Source organism: Lissotriton vulgaris, chromosome 1_1, assembly GCF_964263255.1.
Source record: "Lissotriton vulgaris chromosome 1_1, aLisVul1.2, whole genome shotgun sequence".
Taxonomy (NCBI): Eukaryota; Metazoa; Chordata; class Amphibia; order Caudata; family Salamandridae; genus Lissotriton; species Lissotriton vulgaris.
In genome coordinates, this window is record NC_141685.1 from 1,482,790,540 (window position 1) to 1,482,807,636 (window position 17,097).

Sequence of the window (17,097 nt, forward strand, 5' to 3'; positions counted from 1 at the left end):
ATTATGTTACTCCAAACTCTTTGAAAGTTTAAGATATATTTGTCTGTCCACTCTTACCATGCATATTTCCCAAACAATTCCTAAATAAATGCTGCACATTATATATAAAAAATGATATTGAAGAGGCCATTTACTTGTCATAATGTGATGTTTTAAAACTAGTTGGTAATATCATTCCTTCTTCCGTTTGGGATTGTTGAAGCCGTTGCTCGTGCAGGGAAGAGCGTTGGGTGATGAGGCCAGACTCGGAATGGCCGTTGCGGGCATCGGGCAATCCCCCGGTGCGCCGCAAGGGTGGGGGCCGGTTTTTGGCCCCTGGGGGCCGCTTTTGTTACAGGGGCGTTTTTGCAGCAAAAGCGGCCCTGTAACAAAATCAGCCGAAAACCGGCCCTGGCAAAGAGCGCGGTCGCACCCCCAATCACCCCCCCCCTGTGAGGGAAAATTAAATAAATAATTAATTTCACCACCTCGTGTCTGTCTAAATCCCCCCCAACAGGCCCCACTGCCCTGCCGCTCTTACCTGCACGGGCCGCAGCTGGATTGTTGTTATTGTTTACAATATTTTTTTGTTATCATTTACAATGTCTGCCACCAAGAAGGTGTCTCGTTCTAGAAAGTGAAAAGGCCAAATAAAACAGTTTTAGATTGGTTAGTCACAACTTGAATAGTCAAGTGTTTACGGCCTTGCAAAATGACTTATATAGAAACGGAAAGGAGGCTTCAGGATTTTGTAGCTGGCATTATCGAGGCCTATCTGCTAAAGTGATTTCTGTAGAGACCCTTATAAAAATGACTCAATTTCTAAAAATGCTGTGGGTGAATCGATTTGTTTCGATTCATTGCTATTCTAGGCATTGATTATGGTTATGTCAAATCTTTTTCTTTTGATTGATCTGATCTGTTTATTTATGCACAGGGATGCATTCGTTGATGAATCACAGAGGCCGAAACTGAAGATGGTGACAGAAAGTTATCTAGAGTATCTTTTTGGACCTGATGAAGGGCAGCTGGTAAGAACTTTTCATATTATGTATTTGTTTTTTTCTTTCTCTCAAATTCCCTGGTTACCTCTTAGCAAGACAGTCGATAGTACGTTCTCATCTTCATGTACGGTCTACATTGATGTTGTGAGAATATCTTTTCCAACTCCTCCACAGAGTATCCTCCTGTGGAAACACTTTCTCTCAATCAGGCAAATATGTGCTTTATTCGTCTATTCTATCCACTACTGTGCTTCTCATCATCTAGTTGTTTCAATGACGGAAAATCACCTTGATGAATCCAAAATGGGAATCAAGCTCCTGTCTCCCACCGAACAAGACAATTCTATAAATCTTGTTGGTACCTTCTTATTGCTAGGTCAAAAGTATAGCCATACCATACAGTTTTGGGTATTAGTAACATCTGATTGCTCAGTGCCTTACGAAATATCATGAAGCACCATTGGCCAATATGGTTCCAGCAACTGGCATGTCCAAATCATATGCAGAAAGTCTGCTTGAGGCGCCGAGCATTGCAGGCATATGTCTTCCACCACAAGGTAAATCTGTGAGGGGGAGGGGTTAAGTAGGCCCTGTGCAGGATATACAATTGTATGCATCTGACTTGGGCATTCCTGGGGATTTTGTGGTGATACTCGAGGTACCTCATCCTGTCGGAATCCAATGGTACCTCCTATCCATTTCTTATGGTTCATTATGGGCATCAAACACAGGGCCGGCTGTTAGAACGCCTGCTGAAGTGCAAACCCATCACATCAGGTAATTCCTACCCGGCAGTGGAATCAATTAGTGCCCATATATGGCAGACTGTCCGCAGCCATAATCTGGGGTAAACATCCTGGGCACTGTAACCGCAGGCCATGAGGGACTCTGTTGTTCACGTGTGAGAACCAGTCCTTAGAATTGTAAATGGAAATATCCTGATGAAGGCCATCGTGTATACTCGGTGCATGTAATGGGAAACAGTCCATATACCCGGGGTCCTAGTCTTGCCCATCCAGGTCCGGTGATGACGCAGGTTCCCCCTCCTCCAATCATGGTGAGTGTTGCTGTGTCCCTGCGGCCATGTGCTCTTTGAGGAACTGCTGCAGCTGTTTGGGGTCTCCGAAGAATTTGGCTTTCCAGTCTGTCATCACCTGCTGGCAGGCTGGGTAAAGCAAGCTGTATTCCAAGTGAAACCCTTGTAGTTTGGGTCTGACTGTAACAAATTGTTTCTTAGCCTCCTGCCTCCTGGACCTGCTGTGTAAAATCTGGGAACAGTGACAACTTGATCCCTTGTACCTAAGCCCCTTCAGTTCATGTGCCCTGTTCAGTGCTGCATCATGGTCCTGTAATTTAATAACCTTGCTATTATTGCGGGTAGCCTTGCAAGAGGCACCGGTCTTGGCACCAGGGACCGGTGAGCGAGCTCTACTACAAGTATCTCTATTAAGAGTTTTTCCACATAACTCTGCATGTTACCTGTATTGGGGATTCAGCTAGTCCAATTATCCTGATATTATTGCGGGAGGATCTGGCCTCAAGATCCTCCGCCTAGACCTGCAAAGTGGTAAGCGCCTTCTCCATTTTCTTCTGAGACGTTGAGGCCGTGACTTTCTCATTCTCAACCTCAGCTAGCCGCCTTTCCACCATGTCAAGTCGTTCAATATTCTTGTCTAGGCGCTCCGACATTCTGTCAAGCCGGAAGGGCAGGGCGTCAGTCTTCCCATCTATTTTAGTGAGGCTATGCTGCATTTCGGACAGGATTTGTCGTAACTCGTTGCCCATCTCCAGCGTGGCTATGTCCTCCGTCATTGTCGTGCTGTCATTGCTACCTTTGAGAGTATCTGCAGATCGAACTGCAGCTTGGGCTGTGAGTTATCAGTTTTGCCAGTGTGTGAAAGTCATACAGTCGAATTTTGCAATGCAGTATCCCAAATCTCTCAGTAGCCACAGGGCACTACCCAGAAGGAAAGTCTAGCAGCCGGGATGAGACGCTCAAAGGTAATCCAACCTTAGCCACCAAACATATACGCCTCCAGTCATTGGTACACGTCAGTGAGGCACACTCAATGATGTCAGAGCACCTTTGCTGCAGTTGTGCATGATTGTTATGGTAACTGGGCCCCTCCGACTATCAGGGCCCCATATAGATCCTTTCCAATGCACTCTGCGTCCATCAGGGCCAAAAGTGAAGGAGCAGGGCTGCAACCGATCCTATGGCACCCCGCTCAGCTGCCTCAGGGCACCGGTCACTTGCCCGGCACTCCGGGTGCCACGTCAGGCTCCGCTATGCTGCGCCAGCCCTGCCCTGCTCACAGGCCTAGAAATCCTCCCCAGCACAGTACAGGCGAGGCACAGACCCAGTACACTCTCTTTTAGCCTCCTTCCGCAGGAGCCACCCAAAGGTCCAGCAGCACCAGCCAGGGCCAGACGCTCACAGGTCCCTGAGCACCCTTGCTCCCACACGATCAGGCACATGGCCGCTCTTTCCACAGGTCCGAGGCACCAGAGTACTGCTCCCCCACTCAACTGGCACAGCCAGGACCCCCAGCCAGCCGCAACAGCCCCATCGGCCACACCGACAACTGCTCTGCGCTGTTCACCATCAGATACGGGCACGTTTTGCGGCTGCCATTGCAGCCCAGCGGTCCCAGTCAGCCTGTCATAAATGGCAAGCCTGCAATGATTTTCGTCTTTCCCCCTTTTCTTTTCTGCCCAGCTGCGTTGTGCCGGTCAGGGTATCTTATGGGCGATGGTCAGACCCAAAAACTTCATATACCACCAGGATTTTTTAGGATTAATTACGGCCAAAGGAGCTTGCCTAAAAGCTCTTCAGGCCATGCAAGTTGTGCACCTCCCTCCCCAAGATTATTTCACCCTTTGTTGCATCTGTTGCATCTGTCGCATCCGTGCACATCCAGAAAATATACTTATGCAATAGAACAAGATGTGTTCTTTTAAAGAAATAGTTCAAACCCATGTCCAGGCTAATTTCCAACAATTGAAATAATACAATTTCCAAAGCCTAACTTCGCTTACTAAACCTAGCTAAGACTTACTAAAGTAAATGGCAGTTCCGAACAGACAGACAAGTTCCCTCAAACATTAAAGACTTTCTGAGCAGCAATGAAAATATTTCACTTTACAGTGCATCAGTAACTCCACAGAGCCAGTTTGACCAACAAGGATCCATTGGCACATTGCTCTTTTTCCAGAATGTTTTGCACTCTACTGTAGGTTCTTCCGGAATTTGCAAGTATAATGCCATAAGACTGTATGCTGGGAATTATCGTTCCAAATGATACCAAGGTAAAACTCATCTCCCAAGAACACCGCCTTCTGGTGCTGTAGATCCGAGAATTACAAACATTGCACCATCATCTGCAGCTGAGAATAGTACACGTAACCAAACTACCACTTTTCTGTCAAAGACCAATAAAACCTACCCAATGGTTCCTAAATTGAGGCAGGCACCTGTCACAAAGTAGTTAATTTGGCTTACTCAGGAGAAGTCTTCACCACGAAGACCCTCAACTCCAGAATTGTCGGTCTCTGTGGTCTCCAAATGCCTTATACCAGCGCCAAAACTCTCATGATCCTCTCTATAGGAACACCATCTCAACTACTCACTTTGTGGCGACAACCACCACTTCAGTTGCTCAGTGCTCAGGTCCCTCAGGTCAGAGCTCCGTGCAACATCTCTGGCAAAGTCTGCGGGCTCATGGGCCATCTTCTTTGGGCTGCACGACCCTTTAGATGATGGCCTCAATCATTTCTTAGTGGCAAAGGGATAACATGTCTTCTGTTGATGTGTTCAGCTATGTGCTCTCCAAGCCTCAAAAAAGAGCAACACTAAAATCCCACGACTTCAGTTCCATCCACCCATATCTTTCAGGGGGTGGGTGGTGCCCTGGGTGGTGCCCTCCTTTTGCTCCTCCTGCCAGATCCCAGATGTAGCAGGAGGTGGATTCCACAGACATAGCGGCCTTGTTAGCTGCCTGGCATTACCCCTGGGGACAGATCATTCTATCCATGCCTGAGATACCGGGAGTGGCTAACAGTATAGAAGACGATTGTCTTGAATACTGAAGTGGAAATCAGTGAATGCCAAAGAACCCGAACTACCTAACAGACGTTCAGAAGCAAACTCTATTTTTACTTTCAAAATGTAATCACAAAGTGCTGGTGCTAATGTAGTCTAGTGAAAGCCTGGGTGGCAGCTGCCTAAAAGTGCATGAGCAGCATTATAAAACACGTTACATATGGGAAAAAGAGGCGTTGCTCTACAGTTTCAGACTAATGCAATTCTTTTATAGTACTATGTAGTTAATTTTAAAATGATTCTTTTACACTTCGTGAAAGTAAGTACTTTTTATACCGTTTCATACTGCACTTCTGTGGTTTCCTCACACTGTAAACTGCCTAATTTAATGGTACTCATTTTTTCAAATTACTTTAGAAAGGGTACATCAGTCAGAATTGAAACTACTGGCCTACATATTACCTGATTTCATGAGTGAACGTTCAACTCACTGAGCAATTTTCTTACATTTTTTGGGGGGTGTCTGAGTGTTATTGCATTTTTTTTTGTTTAAACTTTTTTCTTTTCTTAGAGTGTTGACAGAGCACGGTTTCAGCATACCCATCACCTTCTTCTTCCTCTCTCGTCAATTATTCGCTTTTCATATGCTTAAGGCATCGGATGACCAAACGTCCTGGATTTCTGTGGCTTGTCCTGGTGTCCCAATATTACTGTCTAATTTAAATAAATGTTCAGTTTGTTAAATTTAAAACGCGACCCTGAATGTTTTTTTTATTTCATATTGTAAAAAATTCAAGTAGTTATTTTTATGGATCCTTTGCCTCGCAGGCACTTATTGATGCTTACCAAGTCTTTATTTTATGCTTTTCTTTCTAGCACTTATTTTTCTGTTTTTTTATTTATAAACTGCATGACTACAACTCTCAGAATGCAAAGAAAAGCAGAAACTAAGAACTAATAACTTCAGATCTCTTGGGCCATACAGCCCTTTCTACAATGGAACAAAGGGCACCACGTCTAAAGCAGTTATCCCTTATTAGGTCTCGTGGCGTTGAACAGCGCGTAAGCGCTGTCTCGCCAGAGATCTATTGTCGCTGGGTCTGCTTCCCAGGAGACAGCACCTGGCCGCGCGCATCTCGCAAAAGGCGATCGGCGCAGGCCACGCGCGCGTGAATGCGCTCGCCGTGGCTGTCTCCTGGGAAGCGCAAACATACACAGGCACACCTCCCCCTGCACGCATGCGCACACACAGAGACACACATACACAAGCGCACATACACGCACATACACGCACGGAGAGACTTCCCCCCCACCCCTTCGCCGTCGCACACAGAGACACACACACACACGCACACATACAGGCATCCCCCCCTTCTCCGCTCACTGGCACTCCGGACTTGTGCAGCCTCCGCGGGGCTCTCCCTCGGGCATGGGAGCCCCGCGCCACCACAGCTCCTCCAGGCACTCCGTGGGCGCGGGCTTCACAAAACGAAAGTCCCGCCCCACGATAGGTTTCGTTTTGCGCGCGCACGTCTTGTTTTTCCCGTCACCACTGCCAGGAATGTACTTTCACTCTGCCTTACGATGCTGGGGCCTACGACGGCTCGTAGCCACAGTCCATTATATTTTGAAAAATCCACACCCCACAGTGACTACGTGAGAACAAAGTCACATATCAAACGCAGAGAGAGAAAATATTAACGATGTAGAAAGTCCGATGAATAGATAGTTGTCATTTGCTAAAAAGCATAGGCATCAAAAAGCAGAACATGTTGATTTTTTTAGAATGCGTATTTTGTCGATACATGTATGTAGCGTTCAAACCCCATTGTGGGGTTTGAACGCTACATACATGTATCGGGGTCCAAATAAGTAACGTGCTATAAAACCGACGAAGGAAGTTCGATACAAACCATAACATAAAAAAAAATGTTATGGAGACCGATTTTCCAACAGTTATTTCCGTAGTGGAGCTAGCAGTGAAAAAACCAAAACCATGCATTGCCGATTACTATAGAGGCCATCTTCGCAGCTGTGTGGTGTGAATTTAAAAGGAAGGGCAACGGGTACTATTTACTGTAAACTAGGCATGGCCTCCTACTTAACAGAGTACAGCTGCCTTTGTTGATGCAATTAATACGAGTCTGGAACTTTGTGGTTAAATGATAGACGCAGTAATGTTTGAGGTAAACATCACCGACGTCAATTTCAGCTTCTCCTAGAAGTTTCTCAGCTATTTTTTAAAGGCACATTTTTTTTAACCAATATATACGGGACTCTTAGCACAGGGAGGAATACGTCATCATATGAGTACATACAGACACTGAGCACATACAAATACAATCAGACAAGGGCCCTCCTTCACAGGTAATAACTAGCATACAGGCTAGAGGCCAGAAGTACTATGAACTAGTCACAAAATACAAGTCGCAATTTGCGACCAGTATTTTTACGACGAGTATGGTATTTTGCAAACCAATTTGTGTACTAATAGAGCGGTTTACAAAATACAGAATCAAAGTTTGTCACAATTTGACCAACATCATGAATATTAATGAGATAAGTCGTAAATTGCTAGCCACAATGATCTGTAGACATCACACAGATGGTACAGTCTGCAAAGGTCACCAGACCACCATGATTGTTTTTAAATAAAGCAATCATTTTTTAAACAAATGCATTGCTTTCCTTAAAGGAAAAAGAGAAGTACTTAAAAAACAATTAGTTAAAACTCATTTTTTAGGTCTCGTGGCAACCGTGCGAAAGGAAGCAGTACCATCAAATATGCACACTAGTTTATTGTGCAAGGACAACAACACTGAGGGTCGCTTAACTAGTTTCACTTGCACAATAAACTGGTGGAACACTGAGCAGCAAATGCAAATGAACCACTGCTCCTCTATGCACAGCACATTGGCACTGTTTTGTCCATTAGTGAAGAGTGTGGAGATAAGATAAAAGGCGCTATGTGCTTTTGTTAACAGTGCAGGGAGCAGTGGCCGTGTGCCTCGGTGAGTGCCACTGAAAAGACACTCATCCTCCTGAGTAAGCAACGCAGGCAAAGAAGGCGCTGAATGCCTCAGTGAGCACCACAGTGATAAAGGCACCCCTTGCGTTCAGTGAGCAGCTCAGCCAGAGAATGCAACATTGCCCGCAATGAGCAGCACGGCGGTCATCCTATGCACTCAGTGAGCTGCCTAGACAGACGTGAGTGTTTCAGTGAGCAGCAGAGCGAGGATAGGCATGCCGCTGCGTGCGCCTCAGTGAGCAGCACAGCGAGGGGAGGCTGCGTGCGCCTCAGTGAGCAGCACAGTGAGGGGAGGCCTCGGTGAGCAGCAGGAGGACCCTGAGAGGCCTTGTGCGCCGTCCCTCGTTATTGGTTGCTATTGAGTCCCGTTGCTAAGTAACACTTTTTTTTTGGGCCTGCACTGCTGGCAAGCCTCGGGGCAGGACTCGTAACAGCACTTTTGGAAGCTCTTGTGTGATGACTGCATGCCGACCGAATTTAAAGACAATACCTGACCTTGTCACCCTGCACCCCAGCGACCCCAGCCTGCCAGTGGGGTACCTTATCAATGTGGGATGTGCAACAAAAAAGCAGGGGTATGAGGGCTGGGGTGGGAGACTGCCCAGAGTGAGATGGGCTGATTACAACAAGCTGTAGAATATACGCCTCCCTGTTCATCAGAAGTGAAATATTTTTATCCAAACATTACCAGCACAGCTATACAATTCAAAAGGCGCGTGCTTTAATTGAAATCTAAGAAAAATGAAAACAAATGAGAGTGATAGTCTGTGGGAGCAGAGGTGATTAAAAAACGTACAATTATTAAAACACATTCCTCTAGAGACAGGGAACAAGACAGATTCTTAGTGTCAACAAACCTTGAAGCATCGTTACTGTGTGAAAATGATGGAACAAGCACTGGTAACAGGCCAGAACCCGCTTTCATCAGAAGCGAGGACTCCAAGCTTTGAAGCAGACCAGCTCTACTTTTTCATTTTTAGTGGTGCCCATCCATGGGTAGGAGTATGCCAGAACCCCCCTGCCCCCTTTTACACCAATACAGACTTTGCTAAATATTTCATGCAACACATTGTCATATACAATGCCAAGAACTCAAATATTAATGCTGCGAGACCTATTGCATTGCAAATGCTTGTTTTTATCTTAGTTATATACCATACCGCCTCTTATGTCTGTGGGAAATGAGTTTAGTGCTTCTAGTTCATGGTCAGTGAAAACATTTAGTCCTATTTCTGTGTCTGCGCTGTCCTGTTTATTTGTTAGATCTTGCCTAACAGACTGTGATCTGTCTTGTTGAGAAAGGCCTTTTAGGCTGTAACAAGAACTTACAGTGGACTGCGAGCCTGCCCACTGGTTGCATTTGCTGGCTTTGATGTCACTCTCATTTGCCTGCTTCTTATTCAATAGCGTTCCTTCCTCTTCTGCTGTTTGTCCCTCCGATTGCCATAGTTGCTTTACCATCCTTTTGATTGTGTGACTTATTTAGTTTATCTGCTCACCTTTAGGGAACTACGTTTTTCTTTTTTTGTTAAGCACTCCATGAGAGTGCATATCTTTTTTAGCGCTCTCTCGTGTACTTCCCGTACTGTCATGTTGCTCTCTCATGTACTGTTCTGTTTCTCATGTGTCACTCCCGTGTTGCTCTCTCTACATCATGTGTTGCCTTTCCCCTTCCACAGACCATGACATATTTTTTTAGCACAAACCCAGCCCCCATTCTTGCTTCCTCCCACCCACTCCTCCATTGCTCCACCACCCCTCATGGGCATTAAAAAAATATTAAATTGCTTTTTTTAAAAGCCAGGCAGCTGCCATTCGTTGCTGCACTCCATCTATAATAGGGCTTTTACACACTTGAATTTTTTTATTTACTGATCTAAGTAGGGGGTTCCTAGTTTTTTGCCCTGAGCTGGGCCCTCAGGACAGCAGATTCTCCCATTCAAAATTACTTCTTTTCAACCCTTCCTAAAAATAGTTGGGGAATTTAGAACATTCCCCAAATATTCCAGGACTGGAGTTAGAATAGTAAATAGGCCTCCTGGAACATTTGGAGGAACGTTTCTCTTTCTCCAAATATTTTAGGACTAGAGTTAGAATAGTAAATTTGACCCTCCATTGTCAACCACGCCTACTGCTTCCCTGAAGGCATAGTTCGAAACACAAACAAGCTAACGTAGTTTCCGCCATCTTAGGCTTGTAAATAAAATAAAAAGAACAAATAGAGCTTGTATCATTTGTATTCATGTTCATGCATGGTGACACAACCATGCGCTTACGTTAAAAAATGCATGCACACACTTCAGAATGACACAACACCAACAGAACTGAGTCATTTTTTAGGTCGAGCCTAGCGCAGCGCAAATGCGCTGCTCTAAGGGAGGATTCTTTTGAGCACTCCAAACTTCTCCATGCGGGTCTGACTCCTCCCAAGCATTGGATTGGCCTTTGCGTGTGTCTTTCAATAATGAAAGCACGCAAACGGCCAAAGGCGGATGCATGTCCCACCTCTTCTGCAAGGGTTCACTCCCACGGCGTTTTGCTCTCGGGACGAGCAGCGGCAGCAGGGTGGCAGCTGCAGTACTCCTCGTGGATCAGGTTACTAATTAAATACAGCGTGGTCACTTTCAAATTTGAGGCCACACTTGTTTTTATCACCCCCACCTCGGTTCTCTGAACATGCATCCCGCCCCTGCAGCCTCTCGTCCTTTTCTCCCCACTCCTCCACTCTGTTTTCCTAAACCCTTCCTGTTCAGCTTTCTTCTCTCTTTCTCCCCGTCTCTGCTTCCCTCCTCCGCGCATCCTCCCTTCGCATCCCGTCCTTTTCATCCACTCTCTTTCACCTCTTTGACTTTCCTCCGTCAATTCGCGCTCCCAGACGGCCTTTCCTCTCATGGTTTCCACCCATAGCCTCTCCTCCCTCTCAAACTGCTGCCGCCTTATCTCAGGTAGTTTCACGTGTTCTCTTCTTAACCCCTGTTTTTCTGATTCACTTAAAGTGAAAAACACTGTGGTATTACGCGCTGGAAGGATAAAGTTAATAATAGTATTGCCGCATTTCGCTCCAACCCCCAATCCCTTGTCTATTCTATAATCTCTCCTTCGTACTGCAATGCATTCCGTTGTTTCCCTCTCTTTTCTCTATCCCCAGTCATACTCCTTCACTTCATTCATTTTTCTCGTTCTCCCTCCTACGCAGTACCACCCTTACTTCATCCTATGTCTCTCTCCTCATGTTTCCGACATTCCCTTCCTCTTCTCTTCTCATCCATGTCTCTCGCCCTCTCTCTGCCCTTGCTCCTTTCTCCTATTGTATTTCCGTTCTGTTCTCTTGCCTTTCCCTGGTATCCATATGAGAACAGATACCCCCCACCCCCCCCCCACAAAAAGGTGTTTGTGTGTAGATCACACTGAGGGAGGAGGGTGCGAAGCTGGTTCTCCAAAGGTTACAGTAAATATCGGCCCTTTGAAGTGAACACATTATGGATTGGAAAAGCTCGATGCCCCTCCGAGGCGCGTGAAACCGGACTGCAGCCTTCTGACCCCCTTCGCCTGGCCTCAGATATTGTGCTTGTCCAGGGCCGGTCTTAGGCATGTGCAAGCTGTGCACCTGCACAGGGCCACCAAATCCCAGGGGCCACCACACCAATATATATCATTAATATAATAATTCTCTGAGGATGGATACATATTTGTGTGGTGGCCCCTGGCAGGGATTTGGTGGCCTCCGGCTCTGATCCACTTCCAAACACCCCTCTTCACTGGCCTCCGTGCACCGCCCCGCTCGGACCCCCTCTTCCGGGGCCCCCTACCTACGCTCGGTGCCCAGGGCCACCATGAGCCTAGAGCCGCCCCTGGCTTGTCACCGCTGCCCCGCTCTTAATTTTTTTTATTCTTTTCATCGGCTCTGTCAGTCCCACCTTGCTGTATTGCCTCTTTCTTCCTTCGACACACACAAACACCTCTCCTTATATTGCTGCCCCTCCATCCCCCACCTGTCCCCCACCCCCACCTGTCTCTGGCTGGTAATCCTGGGGTTAAACTATCCTGAGTCAGTAATCACCTTTGATATACTCTTTTTTTCAGAGAGGTGTTGTAATGCATCATCTTGAAATCAGCTGGTCCCTTCCAGGCCCAACCCTAAGCAGTTTGGAAAAGCAAATTGTCTTATCAATCTTGTGGTTCACGGGCAGTATGTGTGTGGGAGTGGTGGGAGGCGCCTATTACACCACAGGTTACAGAGAACGATGCTAGACGGGTCTGTGTTGTGTAACTGTGTGTTTATATCTCTGTACAGCTGAATGCAACGTGACTAACCTGTCTAAATCTGTAGTGGCACATGTGCGCGTGTGTTTTTAACGTCAGAATAAAAGCAATTATAATACGATAGCTGTGTGTCCAACTGTCTCTGTAGTGGCACCCATGTGTGACTGTCTCGGTGCATACATACATCTGTGTCCAACTATGTGCCCATAAGTATGTCTCTCTGTCTAACTTTTTGTGTGTGCGTTTATGTATCATTGTCTCACTTTGATAGTGTTTGTTTTCAGGTATCTCCGTTTGACCTCCGTAGGTGTGTGTGTTTGTGTTTTTGTTTAGGCTATGATATGTGACTAAGTGTGTTTGAGGGCTTGTGTTTATCAACCGATCTCCATACCTGGTCTGTTTGAGTTGTGGTGACTGGTGAGTTGATGTAATTTTTGCTTTTCCTGCCACATAATTTACTTAGCCCTGCCGTATAATTCCGGTGGCCCTGGTCTTAGCCTTTGTACGTTATTGTGTGATTATGCAAGGATACTTCAATGTGTCTATTGTAGTGTTTATCTATCTATTCTGGCCAGATAACTTAATCTCCCCTTGCCTACCAAAAAAATGGGCACTTGTGAAATGTAACTGGTGCTCACGTAAAGCCCTCCAATACCTATGGGTCAGAGTTTGTGCTATATAAAAACGCAAAAAAAAGAGAGGCAATTTACACGCACAAAACCATTTTCTCCCAATTTTAAAAAGGGTTTTGCAATTGTGAACATACATATTTGCGCTTGTGAGTTTCACTTATACATACTCTTCTCAGGGAGTACCATGGAAGAATAAGAATATGTTTTTCCACCATATGAGAAAGGTTACTGGTCTTACTGATGTCTAAAGTGTGACTCCGGAAGTTACAAACAACAGGTAAAGAGAAGTACTTGTGTAATATTAGAAAAAAATAATACTTTTAATTCCACTTCTTCTCAATAAACATTGCAAGAACAAGAAAACGTGAAGACATTTTTAGTATTAAATCTTTTTATTGGTAATTTGGAGCACAAATGATCGAACATCAAGCGCCTACAACCCATTGGGCCTGCTCGACAAGGCAATACTGTACATACACACCAAAAATGGCGGGTATGAACCAAGCGTTAAACACAGCATGCCACGTACAACCCGAGGGGCCGGCTGGGTCATAAAATCTTATTATGACCAAAGGAGCGATGTGGCCATGTGGCCAGATCCCAGTGAGTGAGGGCTGATGATGCATGTAACTTGAAGAAAAGAAAGACCCCTCCCCCAACTGAACCCCGTCCCCCACCCCCCTTCCCGTCCCTCCCCCCCCCCCCCACAAACAAGGTCCAGGTCCGAACTACCCCCCCCCCACAAGGCAATTCTCCTCTGACTTCAGCAGGTCTCTGTTTGGGACAAACGTAAGACGCGTAAGTACCTAGGGCAGGTGACCTCCTTGAACTCTGTGGCTAGAAGAGACAGAAATGGTTGCCACAATTCCACATATTTTGCGCTCTCCCCTGCCCTAATTAAGGACAGCCTTTCCATGCCCAGTACCGCCCACACTCTAGACAGCCACCCCTGGAAGGAGGGAACATGAGTGGTGCGCCAAAGGCACAAGATGTTTTGTAGGGCTGACCCAATAGCAATGGCGATCAATCTGCCCCTGCGAGAACGTAGGGGATACGTAGTGGGGTTTGGGAGGCCTAGGAGAACATATGAAGGAAACCTTGGGATTTCAGTGTCAAAATGGGCATCAACCTCATCCAAGACCGACTTCCAGTAACTCCGAAGGTGTGCACAGTCCCAGAGAAGGTGTGTTAGGGACCCCACTTCCCTGCAGCCGCGCCAACATGTTGCCTCTTTACTGTGGTCCATCTCATGTAACCTCTCTGGGGTGTAATACCAATATGTCACCACCTTGGTGAGGGTGTCAGTCAGGCCCATGTGATAGGTGGAGTGCCGCTCGCGATAGTATATCCCCTCCCATTCCTTAGAGCTGAGTGTGCGTCCTAGCTCTCTTTCCCACCTGGCCCTACCCGAGTTATAGACATGTGTATAGCGGTCTAACAACATACGATATAGATCAGAGATGAGATGTTTATCTGTCTTCCTCGAGAGCAGCCAGTACTCATAAGGCCGCAGGGGCCTGGCCGCCGACTCCTGAATCTGACCATTAAGAGCCCAGTGTCGCGCTTGCAAATATTGAAGACGTTCCGACTCCGGTAAATCATAGGTCTGCTTGAACGTCTCAAAGGGGATGATTCCGCCGTTGTCAAACATATGTGACAGGGTCCTACATCCCACCAGTCGCCATCTCGAATAGGCCGCGACGTCCTGTCCGGGGGAGAACTCAGGGTTATCAAGAAGAGGTGTTAGCGGTGAGGGAAAGGTAGTCAGTTCTTGTGCCAGATTGGTGCTATCCCATACCTCCAGAGGTACCCTCGTGATGTAAGAGGTATAAAGGTTGGGAGGCCTATACTGTCTGCGGAGAAATGGTATTTCCTGGAGTGGTCGGCCTGCTATGGCCTGGTCCTGGGAAAGCCAGTGTTTCTCTGACTCCCATCTGCTCCACTCGGCCAAGGTTCTAAGCTGGGTGGCCTGATAATACAACAGTAGATCTGGTAGACCCACACCTCCTTTCTCAGGCGACAACATTGCCACTCTGAGTTTCATTCTTGGTTTCCTGCCGTTCCAGATGAACTGTGCCAATTCGGCCTGTGTCTGGCGGAGCCAACCATCCGGCGGGCGAAGGGGGATGGCCCGGAACAGATAAAGAATTTGTAGTAGGATCGTCATTTTGGCAGCCGCCACCTTACCTAGCCATGACAGCGGTAGGTGTTTCCACCGACTGAGTTCCTTGCGAATCAGAGAGGTCAGACGGGCATAGTTGACCCGGACCGTGTCTCGCAAAGTGGCGGTAAGGTGGATCCCCAGGTAAGGGACCGCTGTTTGCGACCAGCAGAAGGGAAAGGCGTTCTGAAGATGGGAGCGGGTGTGCGCCTCTAGGGAGAGATCCAGGGCCTCCGATTTGGCCATGTTAACCTTGAAGCCCGAAACCTTAGAAAAGGCGTCTAGACTTTCCACGCAGGCAGGCCGCCGGGAAGGATAGTGACAGGAGGACATCGTCGGCATAAAGGCTAATGGTGTGCGTATAGGCTCCAATTTTGATGCCATGAACCTCCGGGTTGAGTCTCAACCTCTGTGCCAGCGGCTCCATATATAAGGCAAAGAGTAAGGGAGACAGCGGGCACCCCTGCCTCGTACCGCGCTCGATGGGGAAGCGAGGTGAAGAGTGGCCATTGACTTTGACCGTCGCCATGGGGTAAGAGTAGCAGTTGAGGGCCCAAGTGCGGAATCTATCTCCCAAGCCCACCTTCAACAACACCTGCTCAAGATGAGGCCAGTGAACCCGATCGAACGCCTTCTCAGCGTCGTTCGCTAAAAACATATATTCTCCTGTCGTTCTCGTGGCTTTCTCCAGGAGATGCAGCGTTCTCTTTGTGTTGTCCACCGTTTGGCGCCCAAGGATGAAGCCGGCCTGATCAGGGTCAATCAGGTCGGGCATAAGTGGAGCTAGTCGTGACGCCAGAATGCTAGTGTAGAGTTTGAGATCTACATTGAGTAGAGAAATAGGGCGGTAGGCCTCACATCTCGAGCGATCCTTGCCAGGTTTGGGGATAACGGAAATAGTCGCGTCCAACAGGTCCCTTGGGATTGCTCCCGGCTCACCAAAGGAGTTATAGAGAGCGGTCAAAAGGGGAGCTACTTGCACGCAGAATGTCATGTAAAACGCGGCAGAGAAGCCGTCCGGGCCAGGGGCTTTTGCAAGTTTGAGGCGTGATATGGCCGCAATGACCTCCTCAGGTCGGATGGGCCGGTCTAACGACTCTGCTTGACAATCTCCTGGACCACGTGCCTCTGTTGCACCTCTCTCAATGCGCGTCCTAGCAACCTCCCACACCGATCCCCCCAGTGTAGTAGAGGTGTCTCACTCGCAATGCCGCATATTCCGCCCGGTCTTGGTCGATCGCCGCCAGTTGCTGCCGAGTTTGTCGTAACTGCATCCATATTCTAGGCGCCCCTGTGCATTGGTGCATGTGCTCAAGTTCACGTGTCTTCTGGGACAGTTCCTCCCGTTTGTGCACGCGTTCCGCATTTTCCTCTGCTGAGATCGCGATCAATTCTCCCCGAAGGACTGCCTTAAGTGCTCCCCAGCGGGTGGCCAAAGTGGTGTCTGTGGTGTTATTATGCTCTAAGAAATTTTTAATAGTCCCCTGAAGCTTCTTAACTACCTCAGCTCGGTGTAGGAGTGTGTCGCGCAATTTCCAGGAGCACTGTCTGCGGACCAGCGGGGGGAGGGTAAACACCGCCACCACGGGGGAGTGATCTGACAAGGACGCAGCAGCAATCTCAACCTCCGCAGCAAGCGCACGCATAGGGGAAGAAACCAAGAAGTGGTCATGGCGCGCATAGGTTTTGTGTGCGTGTGAGTAGTATGTATAGCCCGTCTCACCTGGGTGCAGGCTACGCCACAGGTCCACCAACCCCAAGTCTCCCAGTCTGGCTATTCCTTCCTCAGAAGGGGCCCCCGCCTGTGAGAAGCGATGCCCTGACCTATCCTGCAGGGTGTCCATCACCAAATTCAAACCCCCCCCCCACCAGGACATGGCGATCAGGCAAGGCGGCTACCTCCGTGAGGGCTGTATGTAAGAACTTCTCCTGGCCCTTGTCCGGAGCATAGATAGAGCACACCGAAAAGGTGAATCCCCCCCCCAAGG

At 47.7% G+C, this 17,097-nt stretch overlaps 1 protein-coding gene across 1 annotated transcript in view; it reads left to right on the forward strand.

Moving 5' to 3' along the window:
• FBXL13 (F-box and leucine rich repeat protein 13) overlaps nt 1–17,097 on the forward strand; it is a 1,406,730-nt gene that overhangs the window by 114,665 nt on the left and 1,274,968 nt on the right. The window contains exon 3 of the mRNA XM_086967348.1: nt 917–1,010. Within this exon, the coding sequence (XP_086823474.1) occupies nt 917–1,010 (94 nt within the window). The remainder of the gene's footprint in view (nt 1–916; nt 1,011–17,097) is intronic.